This window comes from Podarcis cretensis (assembly GCF_951804945.1).
Source record: "Podarcis cretensis genome assembly, chromosome: 4".
Taxonomy (NCBI): Eukaryota; Metazoa; Chordata; class Lepidosauria; order Squamata; family Lacertidae; genus Podarcis; species Podarcis cretensis.
In genome coordinates this window covers 46,931,273-46,948,610 of record NC_137173.1, presented here as the reverse complement: position 1 = coordinate 46,948,610, position 17,338 = coordinate 46,931,273, and the positions used below count along the sequence as shown (strand labels likewise).

At 38.9% G+C, this 17,338-nt stretch overlaps 1 protein-coding gene across 21 annotated transcripts in view; it reads left to right on the top strand.

The window, feature by feature from the left end:
* The window catches only part of ROBO2 (roundabout guidance receptor 2), an 815,523-nt gene that overhangs the window by 728,325 nt on the left and 69,860 nt on the right, over nucleotides 1-17,338 (top strand). For all 21 annotated transcript variants that reach the window (XM_079974752.1, XM_079974745.1, XM_079974749.1 and 18 more), the window contains 3 exons: nucleotides 3,602-3,833; nucleotides 9,033-9,157; nucleotides 13,067-13,238. In XM_079974752.1, the coding sequence (XP_079830878.1) occupies nucleotides 3,602-3,833; nucleotides 9,033-9,157; nucleotides 13,067-13,238 (529 nt within the window). The remainder of the gene's footprint in view (nucleotides 1-3,601; nucleotides 3,834-9,032; nucleotides 9,158-13,066; nucleotides 13,239-17,338) is intronic.

Genomic DNA, 17,338 nt, shown 5'->3' with positions numbered 1-17,338 from the left:
GACACAGAAATTAACCTTTAATAATAATAATATTTGTTTGCAGGAACATAATATATGAATTAAAAGTTTTGAAATTTGTCCAGAAGTTAAAAGTCTGAAAGTAGTTATTCTCAACTATATTGGGTAATTTTAGCAAGACTGTTTAGGAGATCTGGCATCAGCTTCTGGCTATGTAGAGTTTTATTGATAGAGATTTAAACATTGTCTAATGATGGCAACTGTTCTATAGCTTACAAGGTACATTTAACAAAATATTAACGAAGAGGGGTACGGCCTCGATTACCATTATACTTTAACCTTACAAATACTTGTGACAGTGCTATTGCTTGAATTCGTTGCTGGTTCCAATAGTTTTATTAGCACTTTTTAGTATACAGTATTATTTGCAATCCTTTCATCCTCATAAGCAGACATGTGAGGTAGTTCATTAAAATGCATACTTTAATTAAAACTGGAGTATCTTGAAAGTCTCTGAAGTGTATACTTTCAGTGTAACATGTGTATGATGTGTGACAGCTATTTGATGGTCATTTGTGTTTAACAAGGAGAGAGTTCACAGGGTGGATGCTATTCTGTGTACATATTATCAAAGTATACATATTACCAAGACACAAAGCATGACCACTCTTGTGTTGCACTGATTGATACAGGAGTGGGTCTTGTCAGCCTGTAGTCTGCCATCTGCCTTACTAGTGGGCTAAGCAGGATCTTGATCATCCCTAGATATTGCCCATGCTCTGTTTTCATATAGGACACTGTTGTTACTAGTATACTTAGCATGCATGATAGTTTTTTGCTCAATGATGTTTAAGCGTAACATAGAACACCTGTGATATAACTGTCAGAACACGCCTTACTAAGCAAATTTGCGTTCCTTTAATGTTCTCAGAATGACTTATTAGACACATAGTGAGAATGAATCAGAACCAGATATAGTTAGTTGAACCTAGGTACCATTGAAATCAATAAACTTAGTCATGATTTTAGGTTGCATTGATTTCGAAGGAAACTAAGTTCAGCTAACTTAGTCTGAATCCATCACACATTAATCAATTGTTAATTGGAAAAAAGTTTTTGGACTTTTATATCAGTGACAACATTTTTCCATATGGAATGTTTATTTTATTCATTCATTCATATATCCCACCTTTTAAGAAACCTCCTTGCAAGGCAGCATTTCTGTATCATCCAGTGGTACTGTAGACCTTTATGAGGGCTAGATATAAAAACAGATGTCACTATAACACATCAAGAATGTGCTGACAAACCACAGTTGTAAACTTCTTTGCAATTATTGCTGCTGCTGCCAGCATTATAGTACCTAGCTACTATTTAGAAACCAAAGTGACATTTGGGATCTAGGAATTGTGCAACAAAACTTGCTTTCACCCAGCACATTGTTCATTTTGTGGCCAGGATACATAACTGATATATGTAACTATGAACAGGGGTACAAATCAGGAGTGGACAGTGTCGTAGGGCAACAGAGCTTACCTTACCTCTTGACAGCTGAGTCACTGCCACTTATCAAGAAGGAGAAGAAAATAGAGAGGTGAAGCAACAGAGGTCAGTATGGTGCAAATGCACTGGTGGAACCAATTCAGCACTCTTGCTGGTATTTTTATACCAGCAAGTTCTGACTCCCCCCCCCCCTGCCCCTTCCATTCCTGGTAAATAGCAGTGGCTCATATGATGGGAGGTCAGGTGAGCCCAACTGTCTCACCACACCGTCCACTACTGGTACAAATGTTTTTATTTATTTTTTGCAAAATTTAAGACAAATGAGAGAATTGTGTTGGGAAATTGGGGGGCGTTAAGGCCCTGCACTCAGGAGCAAGTGTGGGAGGAGAAGATACTTGGTTCCTGTCCTGTTCAGCAATTCAGTGCCATATCAAAGAGTACACTCTTGGAACTTAATGGGCATGACTAACATAGGTCCATTAATTTCATTGGCATAGCTGTCAACCTTCCCTTTTTTTTGTGGGAAATTCCCTTATTCCAGCGCTGCTTCCCGCTGCTATCCCGGATTGTTAGATATCCCGTAGACTGTCCCTGGGACAGGTGAGGCTGCTGATCCCTCATTTTCAAATCTGAAAGTTGACAGCTATGTCCATTAGGTCTAGCCTGAGTAGAACTTAATTGAATACCACCCTCTGCCTTCAGCAGCCAAGACCAGTTTTTAAGTTAGCACTGTCACCTGGGCCACCAGATTTTTGCAAGCCTGCCTCTGAATGTGAGCAAAGGACTTAAGCCCACTACTATAATTTAGATATGACCATTTTTAAAGCTTAAATTTGGTGCTTAAACAAGACTATCTTAAGTCATGTAGCTTTATTCATGTTATGTCTTGGTAGGAAGACTCTGCAGAAGGGTGGGGGCTGCTGAGCATTGATGACTGGAAGAGAGCAGGGGGCGGGTTTTTCTTTATTCTATGTTTGCTGCTGTGTGAGTTTTGGACACTTTTTATTCTGCATCCATTTCTTTACATATAATAAGGCAATCCAAGTATGTGGCCTGAAGTTAATACTTTTCCACATAAGACAGGAAAACTTCACAGCCATCAAAGTCAAACACTAATAAGTAAGGAAGAACAAAATATTCCTTTTATTGCTGCACCGTATACCTTGAAAACCATAGGTTGTGGCTATATATAACAAACTATAGAGAGTAACTGAAAGTGTGTTTTGTAGTAAACACTTGGTTCATAAAGTATCTATGTCCGTAAAGCATTTAATTAATGAAACTCGAATGTGGATAAAAACAATTTGTCCTGATTTACAAACCCCCTTCATTTGGAAGCAGCTGCTTAATGTTCTTCTTAAAAACACAGCTTGATTCTTTCAGTATTAACAAGCTATTATTGTGAGTTATGTCCCTCCTTCAGTGCATAAATTCCCTTAAAGTGTATCTAGAGAAGTTTATAAAATGCAAGCTTAATACTGTTGTAACATATGTTGCAAGGTTTTTTAACAACAGCAGTTTTGATGAAACATATTTATGCATTGATCTCATACATTTTATTTCAGTTTCTTGTTTAGCTTGTTGTGTGTGTTTTCCTATAATAAGAACCTGATCCCCCATTGAAGAAGTTAATGAGAAGTGTAAAGAGAATTTAGTAAAGGTAATTGATATTAGTAAGATGGCATAGGTCTTTAACCTTGCGCTCATTCATTTTTTATATAGCCCAATATAACTCTTAATTCTGGGAAATCTTTGACGAGCTAAGCAAGCTGTCAAGAGAGTGAAGAAAATCCTACTTTTTCAAATCTTGACTTTCTGACTAGAATTAACCATTCAGCCAGCTGTATACAGATATACTAAATATGCCTTGTATGTTATTCTTTTGGGCAGTTTGCTTGACCACAAAGCAAACACTTTTTAGAACAAAGCAGCATATTTGTGCAAACATCCCTGTACCCCACTTTCAGTGTTTCTAATAACTGTTGGACGAGTGCATTCAATTTGGCAGTTTTGTTTATTGAGCCAGGGTGGATGGGTTTTATTCCAGAACGAAATCATCTGTGTATGGAAGCTCAGAGAAAATGAAGTAAAATTCCTTCTTCATCTGATGGTAGAAATGTTTCTGTTAATATTATTTCAGGTTGACCGCCAATCACAATTTATTCAAGGTTATCGAGTCATATATCGCCAAACATCAGGCCTACCTTCCCCTTCTGCATGGCAGACCCTAGAGGCCAAAGTTCCCACAGAGCGCAGTGCTGTCCTAGTCAACTTGAAGAAAGGAGTTACTTATGAAATTAAAGTTCGGCCATACTTCAATGAGTTTCAAGGGATGGACAGTGAATCAAAATCTGCCCGTACCACTGAAGAAGGTAAATAAAAACTATTAAAGTAATAATAGGCTTGTGTGTTTTGGCGAGTTAATTACACATTGTCCAGTATGCATACGGGGCTTTCCACAAGTAGGAGTTAGCCTGTTTTCTTCAATGAAGTTGCATGTGTACACCAGAATTCCACAGTAGTCATAGACTCATAGAATTGGAAGGTACCCTGAGTATCATCTAGTCCAACCGCCTGCAATACAGGAATATGCAGCTGTCCCCTACAGGGATCGAATCTGTAACCTTGGCATTACCAGTGCCACAGTCTAGCCAACTGAGCTATCCAGTTAATTGCAATTACCGGTATCTTTGTGACTATATATGCCCCACTTACTGTGTTTTCATTCATTATATTTCTATGCATAATGGGCGGGGGGGGGGAATAGCAGGCATACTTTACAGGATGTATCAGTACCTGCTTAAATAAAAGAAAGAGAATGTTAGTAAATAGACAATTGAAATGAAGAGAAATAAATGGTGTGGTCTCTGGGATTTGTATTAGTACCATTGTTATTCTGCTAATTCATAAATTAACTGAGAAAGCGAAATTTGCAGGTGACAACAAATTATTTAGGGTGACAGTGAAGAGGTCCACTGAACCTCCAAATCAGGTGTAACTAAAAGGTGAAATTCATGTTAGGGATCACTAAATAGATATTAAAAATAAAACAGTATTATAATGCCTTTATATAAGCCCATGCTGTGGGCAATTTTGGAATACTGTGTATAAATACTGGAATACTGGTTGCAAACACCAGTTGTGGTCTCAAATAGTTCCAGCCTCAAAAAAATGTTATAGATCTTCAAAAGGTACAGAAAATGACAACTAAAATTATCAAGAAGTTGGAGCACTTGTGCTATAGAGAAAAGCTAAAGTGCTTTGGTTTTCTCGCTTTAGAAAAAATATGGCTAAGGGAAGACTATGCAGACATTTATAAAATTATGACTGGTGTGAAGAAAGAAGCAGAAGAAGGTTCTTCCTCTTTCATAACACAACAACTTGGGGGCATTCAATGAAACTGATGGAATGTAGATTTAGGATAGCCATCCTTCTTTGCACAATGCATAATCTTTTATAAATCACAAATGTGGAGATGGTTTGGATGCTGGCTTATATGGTTTTGAAGGAAAGTCAGACAAATTGATGAAGTTATAGGTATATTCACTGATAATAAACATAATAACTAGATGAAATTTCAGAGGAAATATTCCCCTGAATACCATTTGCTGGGAGGCAAACAACAGAAAAAGTCTTCTAGATCCTAGAAGCATCTAGATGGCACTGTTGCAGACAAGAGGCTGGACTAGTTATGAGTGTCTTCATAGGCACACAAAAATAAGGTTAAGAAATGGTTTAACAAAACAACCATTAGACAAACTCAGTCACCCAAGTAGGATTGAATTATTATTTTTTTGCATATTTTCTGTTGTTAATATAACTTATTCTAATTTTCTCCCAGTAAAATAAAAAATAAGAACTGCTAAATGAAAAAGATATCTTTTTTATTATTACAATGCTGTAGACTTCTTGAAGACTGAGTGATGGTTTCATTAATGGCTGTTATTTTACAGTAGTGTATGCCAGGGTATTGCACATTCTGAAGGCTACTTCTTTGTAGAGCGAAGGCTTTTAGACTGTCCCTGCCTATAGATATGTTAAACTCATGGGCCCTAAACTGTTGTGTAGATTAATGTAACCTTCAGCCACTCTGCCTCTTGGTGTCTCCTTCAGGATAAAAAAAGAAAGAAAGAAAAAGACTGTAACAAATTGTACTGTCAACAGTTAAATGTCAGATGCTAGGGGTTTTATTTTGGTTAAAGTATCTGCTTGTATAGGAGACTATTTATAGGCTTACATGCAAAAACTACTGCATTCACAAACTGTCATTGCATGGCCATTTTCTTTGGTTCCTTAATTATCTTTGTAATTATCTTGGGTTTATGCTTTTTTTAGACATAATCGCAAGAAATCTTTTTAATGAAAATGGTTCACTTCTCAGAGAAAAAGGGCAATCTTTTTTAAAGTGTCATATTTTATGCATTGATATGATTCTGCTTAAGGGAATACCATTTCAATAGAAGAAAAACCTGTTTTAGAAATGGCTTTAGATATATGATATGAGTACTGTATTTTTTCAGTCGCAGAGTGTGTATTTTTAGTCAGGGAAATACTTAAAATAAGTATATCTCATTTTTCACGGAACTGAGTATCAGAGGAAATGTTTCTTCTGGGGCCTAACTCAAAAAATCGATTTTAACACAGTTCCCCCCACCCTTTTTCCTGAAGTCCAGACATTTGTCACAATTCAGTATCCATTCATCTCCTACCTCTTTGGCCTTGTGAAAGTAACAAATGGAATTCTGTTTGGTTGTGTCTGGAAAAGATGAGCAGTGATTTTGGTGCTTTAATATCTCTGGGAAGGAACTGAGCACTGGAATAATTGACCTGTCAAGAATCAGGCATGGTGTTCTCCACAAGTCAGCAGCAAGGGAAATGAGAAAACAGTTTAAAAATGTTATTTTTCAGTGTGGTCCATTTAATAACTGCAACACTGTCAGGGAAGTGCTTTAATTTATATTATGGTGTCAACTCTTGCAGTGGTATTATACAGATGAAGATAGAACAGTTAGATTACATAGCTAGAAATTACATATTGTATTGGCATATATGTGTGTGTATAGGCATATGTGCAAGTATGTAGATGTAAAAATAGTTCCAGTTCCGCCATGCTCTCACTCAATCAAGCTTTAAACCATATTCCTGTGTATTTTCTAGACCTTAAAACTCACATGGCAGGCTGAACATTTTATTAGTAGACTTTAAAATCATGTAATTGTTTTGCTTCTTTTTTCAGTTGCATGATGCAGAAAAGCTAGAAGTCATTAGCTGTAGGTGTATTAAGTAGAAAAATGAAGATAGATGGGTTCCATAATGTGTATGCATACAGTGTTATGTAGGGGTGTACGTTGATAAACCCTATACAGTGGTACCTCTGGTTACGTACTTAATTCGTTCCGGAGGTCCGTTCTTAACCTGAAACTGTTCTTAACCTGAAGCACCACTTTAGCTAATGGGGCCTTCCGCTGCTGCCGCACCGCCACCGAGCGATTTCTGTTCTCATCCTGAAGCAAAGTGCTGTTTTGTGGGGACCAGAGGCGGGCAGGTGTGGAGGACTCCCTGGTCCTGACTGGGGTAACTGTGCCCCTGAAGGACCAGGTGTGTAGCATGGGAGTCATTTTGGACTCCCAGCTGCCCATGGAGGCGCAGGTCAATTCTGTGCCCAGGGCAGCTGTCTACGAGCTCCACCTGATACTCAGGCTGAGACCCTATCTTCTCACAGACTGTCTCTCCAGAGTGGTGCATGCTCTAGTTATCTGCCGCTTGGACTATTACAATGCGCTCTACATGCGGCTACCTTTGAAGGTGACCCGGAAACTGCAACTAATCCAGAATGTGGCAGCAAGACTGGTGACTGGGAATGGCTGCCAAGACCACATAACACTGTTCCTGAACGACCTACAGTGGCTCCCAGTATGTTTCCGAGCACAATTCAAAGTATTGGTCCTGACCTTTAATGCTCTAAACGGCCTCGACCCAGAATACCTGAAGGAGCATCTCCCCCCCCCCCCCATCGTCCAGCCAGGCACTGAGGTCCAGTGCCGAGGGCCTTCTGGCAGTTCCCTTACTGTGAGAAGTGAGGTTACAGGGAACCAGGCAGAGGCCTTCTCAGTGATGGAGCCCGCCCTGTGGAATCCCCTCCCATCAGATGTCAAGGAAATAAACAACTACCTGACTCTTAAAAGACATCTGAAGGCAGCCCTGTTTAGGGAAGTGTTTAATGTTTGAAGTTTTACCCGGTTTAATATTCTGTTGGGAGCCACCCAGAGTATCTGGGGAAACCCAGCCAGGTGGATGGGCTATAAATAATAAATTATTATTATTATTATTAATAATAATAATAATAATAATAATAATAATAATAATAATAATTTCCTTTTGGGCTGGCCAACCTCTAAGCCTACCTATGATAGGCCAATTTGCGGGCAGGTCTAGGATCCACAGCCAGGGCCATCAAGGTAAGCTGCAAGCCTCTGGTAGCCGATGGTTGTCACTCAAAGATCGGGTTACAGCTGGCTAGCAGCACTGGCCCGCAGCATCGCTTTGCTGGGTAAGGACAAGCATACTTCAGTCACTGAGCAATGCTATCCTTCAGGGTAATCCATTCCATTCTCCTCCTCTCCCACGGTTAACAGTCAATTAGCACTACTCATTCAGAAAGTTCAGTTCTCATTGCCTGTTTTGGGATACTTCCCTTGAAGTTTTTGTTTTTGATTGTTTTACTAAACTTTTTTTGTACTTCTGTACACCTCAAAACCTCTCTCTTATGCACTGATGGTGCCTTTTGGCTACTAAAAGAGAAATAGAGGGAATAATGTTGCTTTCCCCTCTTTCAGTTATTTTGCAATAAATTGCCATGATGCAGCGAGTCTTTTTAGCCATACAATATGGGTTGCACATGAATTGCAATGCCTCTTTTCTTTCTTTCTCATTTAACCTCTCCACTGGGTGTGGGGGAACAGCCAGAAAGTAAGCAGACACGAAACCTATGTTGTGTATCAAAACCAGCTGCACACTTCTCTGGGTCACAACCCATGTGCCTTTAGGGCCTTCGGAGATCATCATCAATATTTCTAGAGTGCTTGAATTGTACAAGGTGATGTAAGGCATATAAAGACATACAAGAGTTCTGCTCACAGACTTTACAGTATATGTTTAAATGATATCAAAAGAAATTAGACTAAGCAGCACTAAATTTAAACTGGATGTCAATATCCAGCATGAAAAAACCTAAATAAATATTCTGCATGAAAATAAACCTAAATAAATATTAGTCTGGCATGAATAAGGTTCAGAATGGCAAAACAAACAAAAATGCACTGGGGTATTAATTTGACACGACACTCAGCCCTGGAATATGTGAAGCAAAGGAAAGACGGCATTTGCATACATTGCTGTTCCCACACTACTGAATAGGACAGACATCTGGGATTAGGGGCAAATAAATTAAGATCACACTGTCATTCAGTATGTGCTGCACACCTGTACATACTATGTTGGTGCTGAGCATAAGCTTTTAGAATACTTAACAAAGTGTTTTTCCTTCAATTTATTACATCTCTCTGCTCCAGCTCCAAGTGCCCCACCACAATCTGTTACTGTTCTCACAGTTGGAAACCACAACAGCACTAGTATAAGTATTTCCTGGGATCCTCCACCCCCAGATCACCAGAATGGAATCATTCAAGAATACAAGGTAGGAATGAAATGTAGCAGGAAGAAAGCATCTCAAAATATAATGTATGTTTTCTGTTCATTGTATTAATAAATAATTTCTGTAGCAGCATTTAGTTTTAAAGTGTATTCTGCAATAATCATCCCCATAACATTGCTGTGGTGTAGCTCATGGTATTCCCATGTCACAAATACAGGAACTGAAAGAGAGTCTTTTTTTCAGGCAGTTCAGTATGAAATTGGCTTTTCAGTTGTGTCTTCATTTATCTTTAAAACAACTTATAATTTGTGAGAGGTGCTTACTAGCTCAATACCCTCCAGTGAGCTTATATAGCTGAACAGAGAGTTGATTCTGGAGACTCAGATACTCTCTGCTATTCCAGCCGTGCGTATCTTAAAATAACAAGATAGCTCAACAGCAATCCTTTTTGTAGATTTGAAAAAAACATCTATATAACTGGTAGTATAAGGTTTGGAGTGTGGTATGATCTTTTACTGAGAATTCCAACATCCTGGAGGAACAAAGGTGTCTGTTTGCTATTATGGAAGAGGTGAGACTTCTGATAAATCTTGGGTTCAATCTTGATGTAACAAAGCCAATGTCATTGACAGAGCCAAAGCTGCAGGAGAGTTTCAGCCTTCCTTTTAGGTATATCGCTGTTCTAAAAAGAAGCAATTCCCCCTAGGCACACACAAGAGTTTGCATTCTCCAATTGAGGCTTTAAACTTTTTTTTCCTAGCAGTTCGCTGAATTGAAAACTGTTTTTGAAGCTCTTCAAAAGAGCTTGTGATCAGACCCAGTCTTTGACATTTTTGCACCCGAAGCAAAAAAATAAAATAAAATAAAAATGACAGCAGCACCCCTTCCATCCTGCTCAGGACTGGAACTCATTGTTTTTTAATTACACAGAGGGAGAGGAGGTCAGAGGAGGTAGTAGAAGGGCACCTTTTCTGGAATCTGTTGCCCAAAGCAACCACTTCATGTTGCTTCATGGTAAGACTGCTTTGTTTGTGGTTCAGGAAAGACGAGCCACTATTAGAAAACAACATTCAAAGACCACACTGGGCATGCAGAGAGAACTGTAAAACTAACAGACACCTGGCCACAACTGTTACCAGAGTAGAACTCACCCTTCTTATATTAAGCTGCCTCTCATAACTGGACTATCTACAATAACTTCCTTGTTCCATGGGTTGTAGGTTCTCCATGTTTCTTACCTATATTGCTTACTATGCCCTAAGGATTTCAGTTTAAGAGAATTTTAGTTAGCATACATGGCAATTAATGCTAATTTGCTCCAGTTATTTGACTAAGTAGAAACATCTGCATGATTTTTACAATGAGAGTCTATTTACCTGAAGGGCATAGTATGCATTATAACAAGTGATTGTATATGTTTCATTGATAGTTCATTTACCTGTTAAATGGATAGGCATGATTGCATCAGTGCAGAAGATAGCATTTATTTTTATTCTTTATATGAGGAACATAGAATATTTTTGTGAGATGGGTGAATGCCCTTGACATGTGACATTTATTATAGCAATGTGCTTCCTATTAGTAAAAGCCAGAAGGGGGGAAAGGCAATGTAATACCTTTTGTGTACATATTGCCAGAAGCACACACCACTTTTTTATATATATAAAGATGCAGTCTGAGAGATTTTTGCTGTCTCAGTCCTCTGAGTGCATATAGCCTGTTCCAGTGCCTCCAGTGTACAAGGAAAGGCCCTGTTATAGAGATTCGTTTGATTGTTTTCATAAGAAACAGGATCGCTCTGAACAGGAATAACATACAACACCACTTACAACATTTGACCAGCATCACCTTTCTTTGGTACTGTAATTTCACAGATGAATACATGATTGCTTGAGGTCCCTAGAGTGCTAGTTAATGGATTCTGCACTATTACAATAATTGAATACCAAGATATTTTTTTGACTAAAACAGAATTCCTGCAATTTTCTCAAATTCCTGCATTCTCAAAAAAAACCCCATGAATAAATAAGTGAAACAAATAAATGCCTTGGAATAATCTGTTTGGTGCTGCAAAGTGATGCATTGGATGGTTATACAGTGGGCGCTTGGGTTGTGAACGTGATCCGTGCGGGAGGCACGTTCGCAACCCGCAGCGCCGCATCTGCGCACGCACGGGTCACAATTCGGCGCTTCTGTGCATGTGCAAAGCGTGATTTAGTTTTTCTGTGCATGTGCGAGTGCCAAAATCCGAAAGTAACCCGTTCCGGTACTTTCAGGTCCACAACCCGAAAATGCGCAACCTCAAACGCCTGTAACTCAAGGTATGACTATAATCAACTCCATACCACAAAGTGATGGTTTAAATACACATGTGTGGTATTTAAGGGGCCTTTTGTGCATTTCTTTAGTTATAGCAAGAAGAAGAAACCTGGATTCTGAAAGCTGGATTCCTAAACAATTTAAGTAATGGCAGCAATAAGAGACACAGAAAGTAGACAGATAATGTATAACCTACAAGAACTCCTTCCCTTTCATATATTAGGGTATTTTGGGCCTCCTGGCAGCTGTATTGTAGGGCACTGTAAGTTATCATTTCTTGTCCCCAATACTATAATATTTATATAAAACAGTTGGGAGAAGTCAATAAAAGATGTGAGAATGACATGTCATTAGTATACTGATGATACCCACCTCTATGTATTACTCTGTATTGGTCTTCAAATGTTTTTTATCATTTATATTTTATTGCCAAATGACTTTGTATTTTATAATAGAAAGTGATTCTTAAATGAAATCAATATGTGATCGCATTTGATGGCTCATAGTTTCTCCTCAAGGGTATTTATTTATTTATACATACATACATACATACATACATACATACCCCACTCACTCTGGGCGGCTCCCAACAGAATGTTAAAAATGTGATTGAACATTAAAAACTTCCCTAAACAGGGCTGCCTTCAGATGTCTTCTAACAGTCAAATAGTTGTTTATTTCCTTAACATCTGCTGGGAGGGCTCCATCACTGAGAAGTCCCTCTGTCTGGTTCCCTGTAACCGCATTTATTGTAGTCAGGGAACCACCAGAAGGCCCTCGGAGCTGGACTTCAGTGTCCGGGCTGAATGATGGGGGTGGAGAAGCTCCTTCAGGTATACCGGACCGAGGCTGTTTAGGGCTTTAAAGGCCTAAACGCTAAACACCAACACTTTTATTTGTTCTTGGAAACGTACTGGGAGCCAGTGTAGGTCATTCAGGAACAGTGTTATGTGGTCTTGGCAGCCACTTCCAGTCATCAGTCTAGCTGCCACATTCTGTAATTTCTGGGTGACCTTCAAAGGTAGCCCCATGTAGAGCGCATTGCAGTAGTCCAAGCAGGAGATAACTAGAGCATGCACCACTCTGGCGAGACAGTCCGCAGGCAGATAGGGTCTCAGCCTGTGTACCAGATGGAGCTGGTAGACAGCTGCCCTGGACACAGAATTGACCTGCGCCTCCATGGACAGCTGGGAGTCCAAAATGATTCCCATGCTACACACCTGGTCCTTCAGGGGCACAGTTACCCCATTCAGGACCAGGGAGTCCTCCACATCCGCCTGCCCCCTGTCCCCCCAAAGCAGTACTTTGTTAGTAGCATAGAATAACTTCAATGTTAGTCAGAGACAGCCAAAATGTTTCTCTCCAGATGTTGTTGGCTATGATTTCCATCATCCTGGACCATTAGACATGCTGCTACCCCTAAGTAAAAACAATATTGTTAATATCAGTCTGTCTTAGAGTTAATAATAATAATGATGATGTTGCATGTATTAATATTTCTTTCACTAAAAGTTCAAAATATAACAATTCAGATTTATGTATATTTATTTTTGTAATTAGCATTGCTACTACCTTGTATTCTCAAAGGGGTATTATCAATTGTATCTACATAATTCAACCTCCCTCTTTCAGATCTGGTGCTTGGGTAATGAAACAAAATTTCATATCAACAAGACTGTAGATGCAGCCATTCGATCTGTTGTCATTGGAGGCCTGTATCCAGGTATTCAATACAGAATAGAAGTTGCAGCAAGTACCAGTGCTGGTGTTGGAGTGAAAAGTGAACCTCAGCCCATAATAATTGGTAAGTGATTATTTATCTTGCAGTTGTATTTTGTGTCCTTAGCATATTACAATACCTTTCTGCAGTCGTAGATGAAAATATAAAATAGTTGAATTACTCTTTCAGTTAAGAAAAGTTTCCAAAATGAAAACAGATTAAATGGCTGGTTTTCCTGAGTTTAACAAACAGAGATTATTGTGTGAAATTAATATTGCATTATGAATTTATCACTGCAACAGCTTGATAGATTTATAGGACACCTAACTAAAGCTTTCTCTTGAGCCTGTTAAGATTGCTAGATTATTGCTTTACTTAGGTTGCTGGTGCCCAAGGCCATGTTTAAAGGTTGTTTTTGTAGCATTTGTGGGTTACTGTTTATCAGCTATTCTAAGCAGATGATCTATCCTATATTATGCCAAAGCACAAAGATTCTCAAGTCCAAAATAGAGAGGGAAACTGGTAATACTATCCCTTTTCTTTGAACTGCCTTTTTCTTATTAGTAGTTTCCATGCTGAATTAATTTCATAACCTAAGGCAAACCTAGAACCTTATCCTTCTGAGAAAATTCTCAAGCATAAATTGGAAAAAACATGCTTTGTCTGTATGAAATATGCAGTAAAACTGCACTCAGTTGTGTGCTTCATTGCTGTTTGGAAATATTTATAATATAGAAAATCTGCATTTTTTTAAAAAAAGAACAACTCCATAAATTTGGAATATTCATATGTAGAGTTCTGTTGGTACTACAGAAGGTGATTTGCATATTTAAACTTTCCCTCAGGTAAAAAAAAAATACTTACCGGTATATGTATTTTTAAAACTAGCATATCAGAGAGAGAAAAATATTGTCTCTACCCTTTGGTTTGATGTGCTAGTTGTCTACATCTAGGGAAGATCTTTCTTAAAAATATTGATAGCATTGAAGCAGAACACCACACCTGCAGTTTGAATGGTGCAATCTCAAGAGGGCTTTACAAAATGATGGTTTTTGATGCATAAATTAATGCCAATTTGATGTGCTTTAATTATACGTATATTTTTCTATATAAAGTGGATTGAGACAGAATTGATAAAGCTGCATATCCCTTACTTGTATCCTGCTCTTCTGTTGAGTAACGAGCACTTATGTATGCAGTATACATGGGGTGCAGGATATATGGCAGTATATATTTATCCTCATTCTAGCCCTTTGAGATAGTTTCTGCTGAGAGAGAGTGACCAGTCTAGTGTCATGACTGAATGAGAATTTGAACTCAATTCTGATCCAAGCTCAGTCAGAGGTGTACCTAGGAGTTGGAAAAATCAGCCCCCACTGGGGATACAGGGGGGGGGGAGCAAAAATCACCTGGATGGAGTGTACAGTGTGTACATTCACGGTGACGTGCCACCGCTGTTGCAGAACATCAAATGTGGAACTTCCTGTCCTTATCACAATGTGGCACAAAGGCATGCATTTTGTTTTTATTTTTTATTTTTTTTGCCTTCCTCCTCACCTCATTGTTACTCCAGACACTTCAGGTACTCGTGCCACGTAAAATGTAGTAATTTCTAATGTGACTATTGCAGTAAGGTGGTTTTTTCGGGGGGACCCAATACAGCTCCTTGCCAAGAGCACGAGGGACCCTACGTACAGCTCTGATCTCAGTAGTTTATCCACTATACCACACTGAAACCAGGTGTTATTCTGCAATGTCTATATTGCTTAGAGACAGCTCATGCTGCACGGAAACAAGGAAAGTAGCAGCACATGCCATTTGCTTTCAGTCAAGACTACAGCTTCCACATTCTCTTCAGCATTCTCAAAAGTCTTTCTGCATCTACTGTTGGTTACTGCTACTACTATGTAACATGTAACATGGCACTTTATGGAGCACAGTCCCTATGATGAGGACCTACAACTTGCCTGGAAATAATGTTTCCCCATCATTCAGCCTGGACACTAAGGTCCAACTCCGAGGGCCTTCTGGCGGTTCCCTCCCTGCAAGAAGTGAGGTTACAGGGAACCAGGCAGAGGGCCTTCTCGGTAGTGGCGCCTGCCCTGTGGAAAACCCTCCCATCAGATGTCAAGGAAATAAAGAACTACCTGACTTTTAGAAGACATCTGAAGGCAGACCTGTTTAGGGAATTTTTTTAATGTTTGATGTTTTATCGTGTTTTTAATATTCTGTTGGCAGCTGCCCATCGTGGCTGGGAAAACCCAGCCAGATGGGCGGGGTATAAATTATTATTATTATTATTATTATTATTATTATTAGTCCCAAAACACCCTGAAAATACATTAGATAGATGTTGGGTGGACAAAAGGCCATGCAATACAGTGTATAATACAGTAAGCCCACAACTTGTGTGATTTAACTTGTGTGCATTCAGCTTTACGCACTTGACAAAAAATACATACAGAAATTAAAAAGGGAGTATAAACGGGCCAGAGTCTGGGGGAAAAGACTTTGGCAATCCCACCCCCATTGCATCCAATGTGTTTTGATTATATGCAATTTTGATTTCAGGTGTGATTCCCAGAAAGTAATCCCCACGTAAGTTTGGGTTTACTGTATACTGAAAAATGCAAAACAGATTAAAGAAGAAGTTGAGAGAGAAGTGGTCAGAAGTGACACGGTAGTTTGTGATGCAGGCATCTTTTTACTCTCTCACCACATCCTTCAAAATTCAAAGTACTGAAATAAGGAGAAGCTATGGCAAAAGGCATGTTAGTAAATGCAAACCATTAATTTAATAGATCATAGTTTTGTGAGGCTACAGTCAAGGAGGGATAAAATCAAAGTGAATCAGGAATAAAAAAGAAGAACCTAATCTGATGGCTCCTCATAAGGTTCTGCTACTTCACTTAACAGTTAACTTGTGCATAGACTCAATCGTTGGTGTAATAATATCAGAAACAGCTGTAAACTTTCACAGTAATAGGTGCAATCAAATCTGATGTGTCTAATTAATTTTTGGTCCAGCAAATTAGTTTTGTTCTTCATTACTCTCCAATGGGAGGAAGACATTATATTTCATTATATTTTGTCTGCTGAAACAATGGAGCGTTGCAGGTCGCACACATACCTCGTCTATATTTTAATTAGCTGAACTGACAGCATTGTTATAGAAACACCTGCAGTATATGAAGCAATACACTGATAAAGCCTGGCTTTATAGCTATCTATCTATCTATCTATCTATCTATCTATCTATCTATCATCTACCTATCTATCTATCTATCTATCTAGCTATCTTCTGATTAAATATAATGTAAAGAAATATCAAATTAATGCCGTTTTTCTCCAAATCTTAACACTTACATTAATTCTGTTGAACATCAATGGGAAATGTACATCCATATTCATTTATGTTCAGCTGCTGAAATCACAAAGCATATGTTATTCTGACATTTAAATGAATTATTACTTTTGCTCATGTAATTGCAAGGCACTGAAGGGTAGAACAGGCTGCCAGAATGCTAACTTAAAAGTGTGCTGACCTAATTTGGAAACACACTTTCTTAAGGAAGACCCTGTGGGAGGCTTTGCAGTCCTCTAAAACTCCCTTGAAGTTTTTTCTTTCAGCTCTTCAGTTAAATGAAAAGGCATTTTTGAACTCTTAGGGGATGTGGTTGGTGCAGTTTTAAGGTGCACAGCGCACAGGGAATAAGATGCCATTCCATCACCAGCCTAGCATGGGTGCAGGCCACAGGAATGGGGGAAAGTAATGAAAAGGAAAAGTAATGCTACTTAGAGCCACAGTCACTACTCAGCAGGCTGTCAGGAGAAACCTAATGCATTCTGTAATGTGGACACTACAAATTACAGTGACTTCTTTGTTACAGCCTTGTGCCATTCCCTTTGGATTTCAAGTATTTCCTTCTCTGTCACATACTATAAGCAGGAAGAGGTTTTCTGTTTCCCCTGAAAGGCTTCAGAACTACTTTGTGGATTTGAACCAACAAAGTGTAATTTAGAATCTCATAGTATCCATGCAATGCTGAAGTTGTTTATTTAACACACACTGCTTATTTACCCTCCGATTCCAATTCAGATGTCTGCTAGTTGCCCCTAAGCTTCTTAAGCTTAGATTGCCCTGGGGGGTTTTTTTCTGTGACATCAGAGCAGTTAAGCCAACT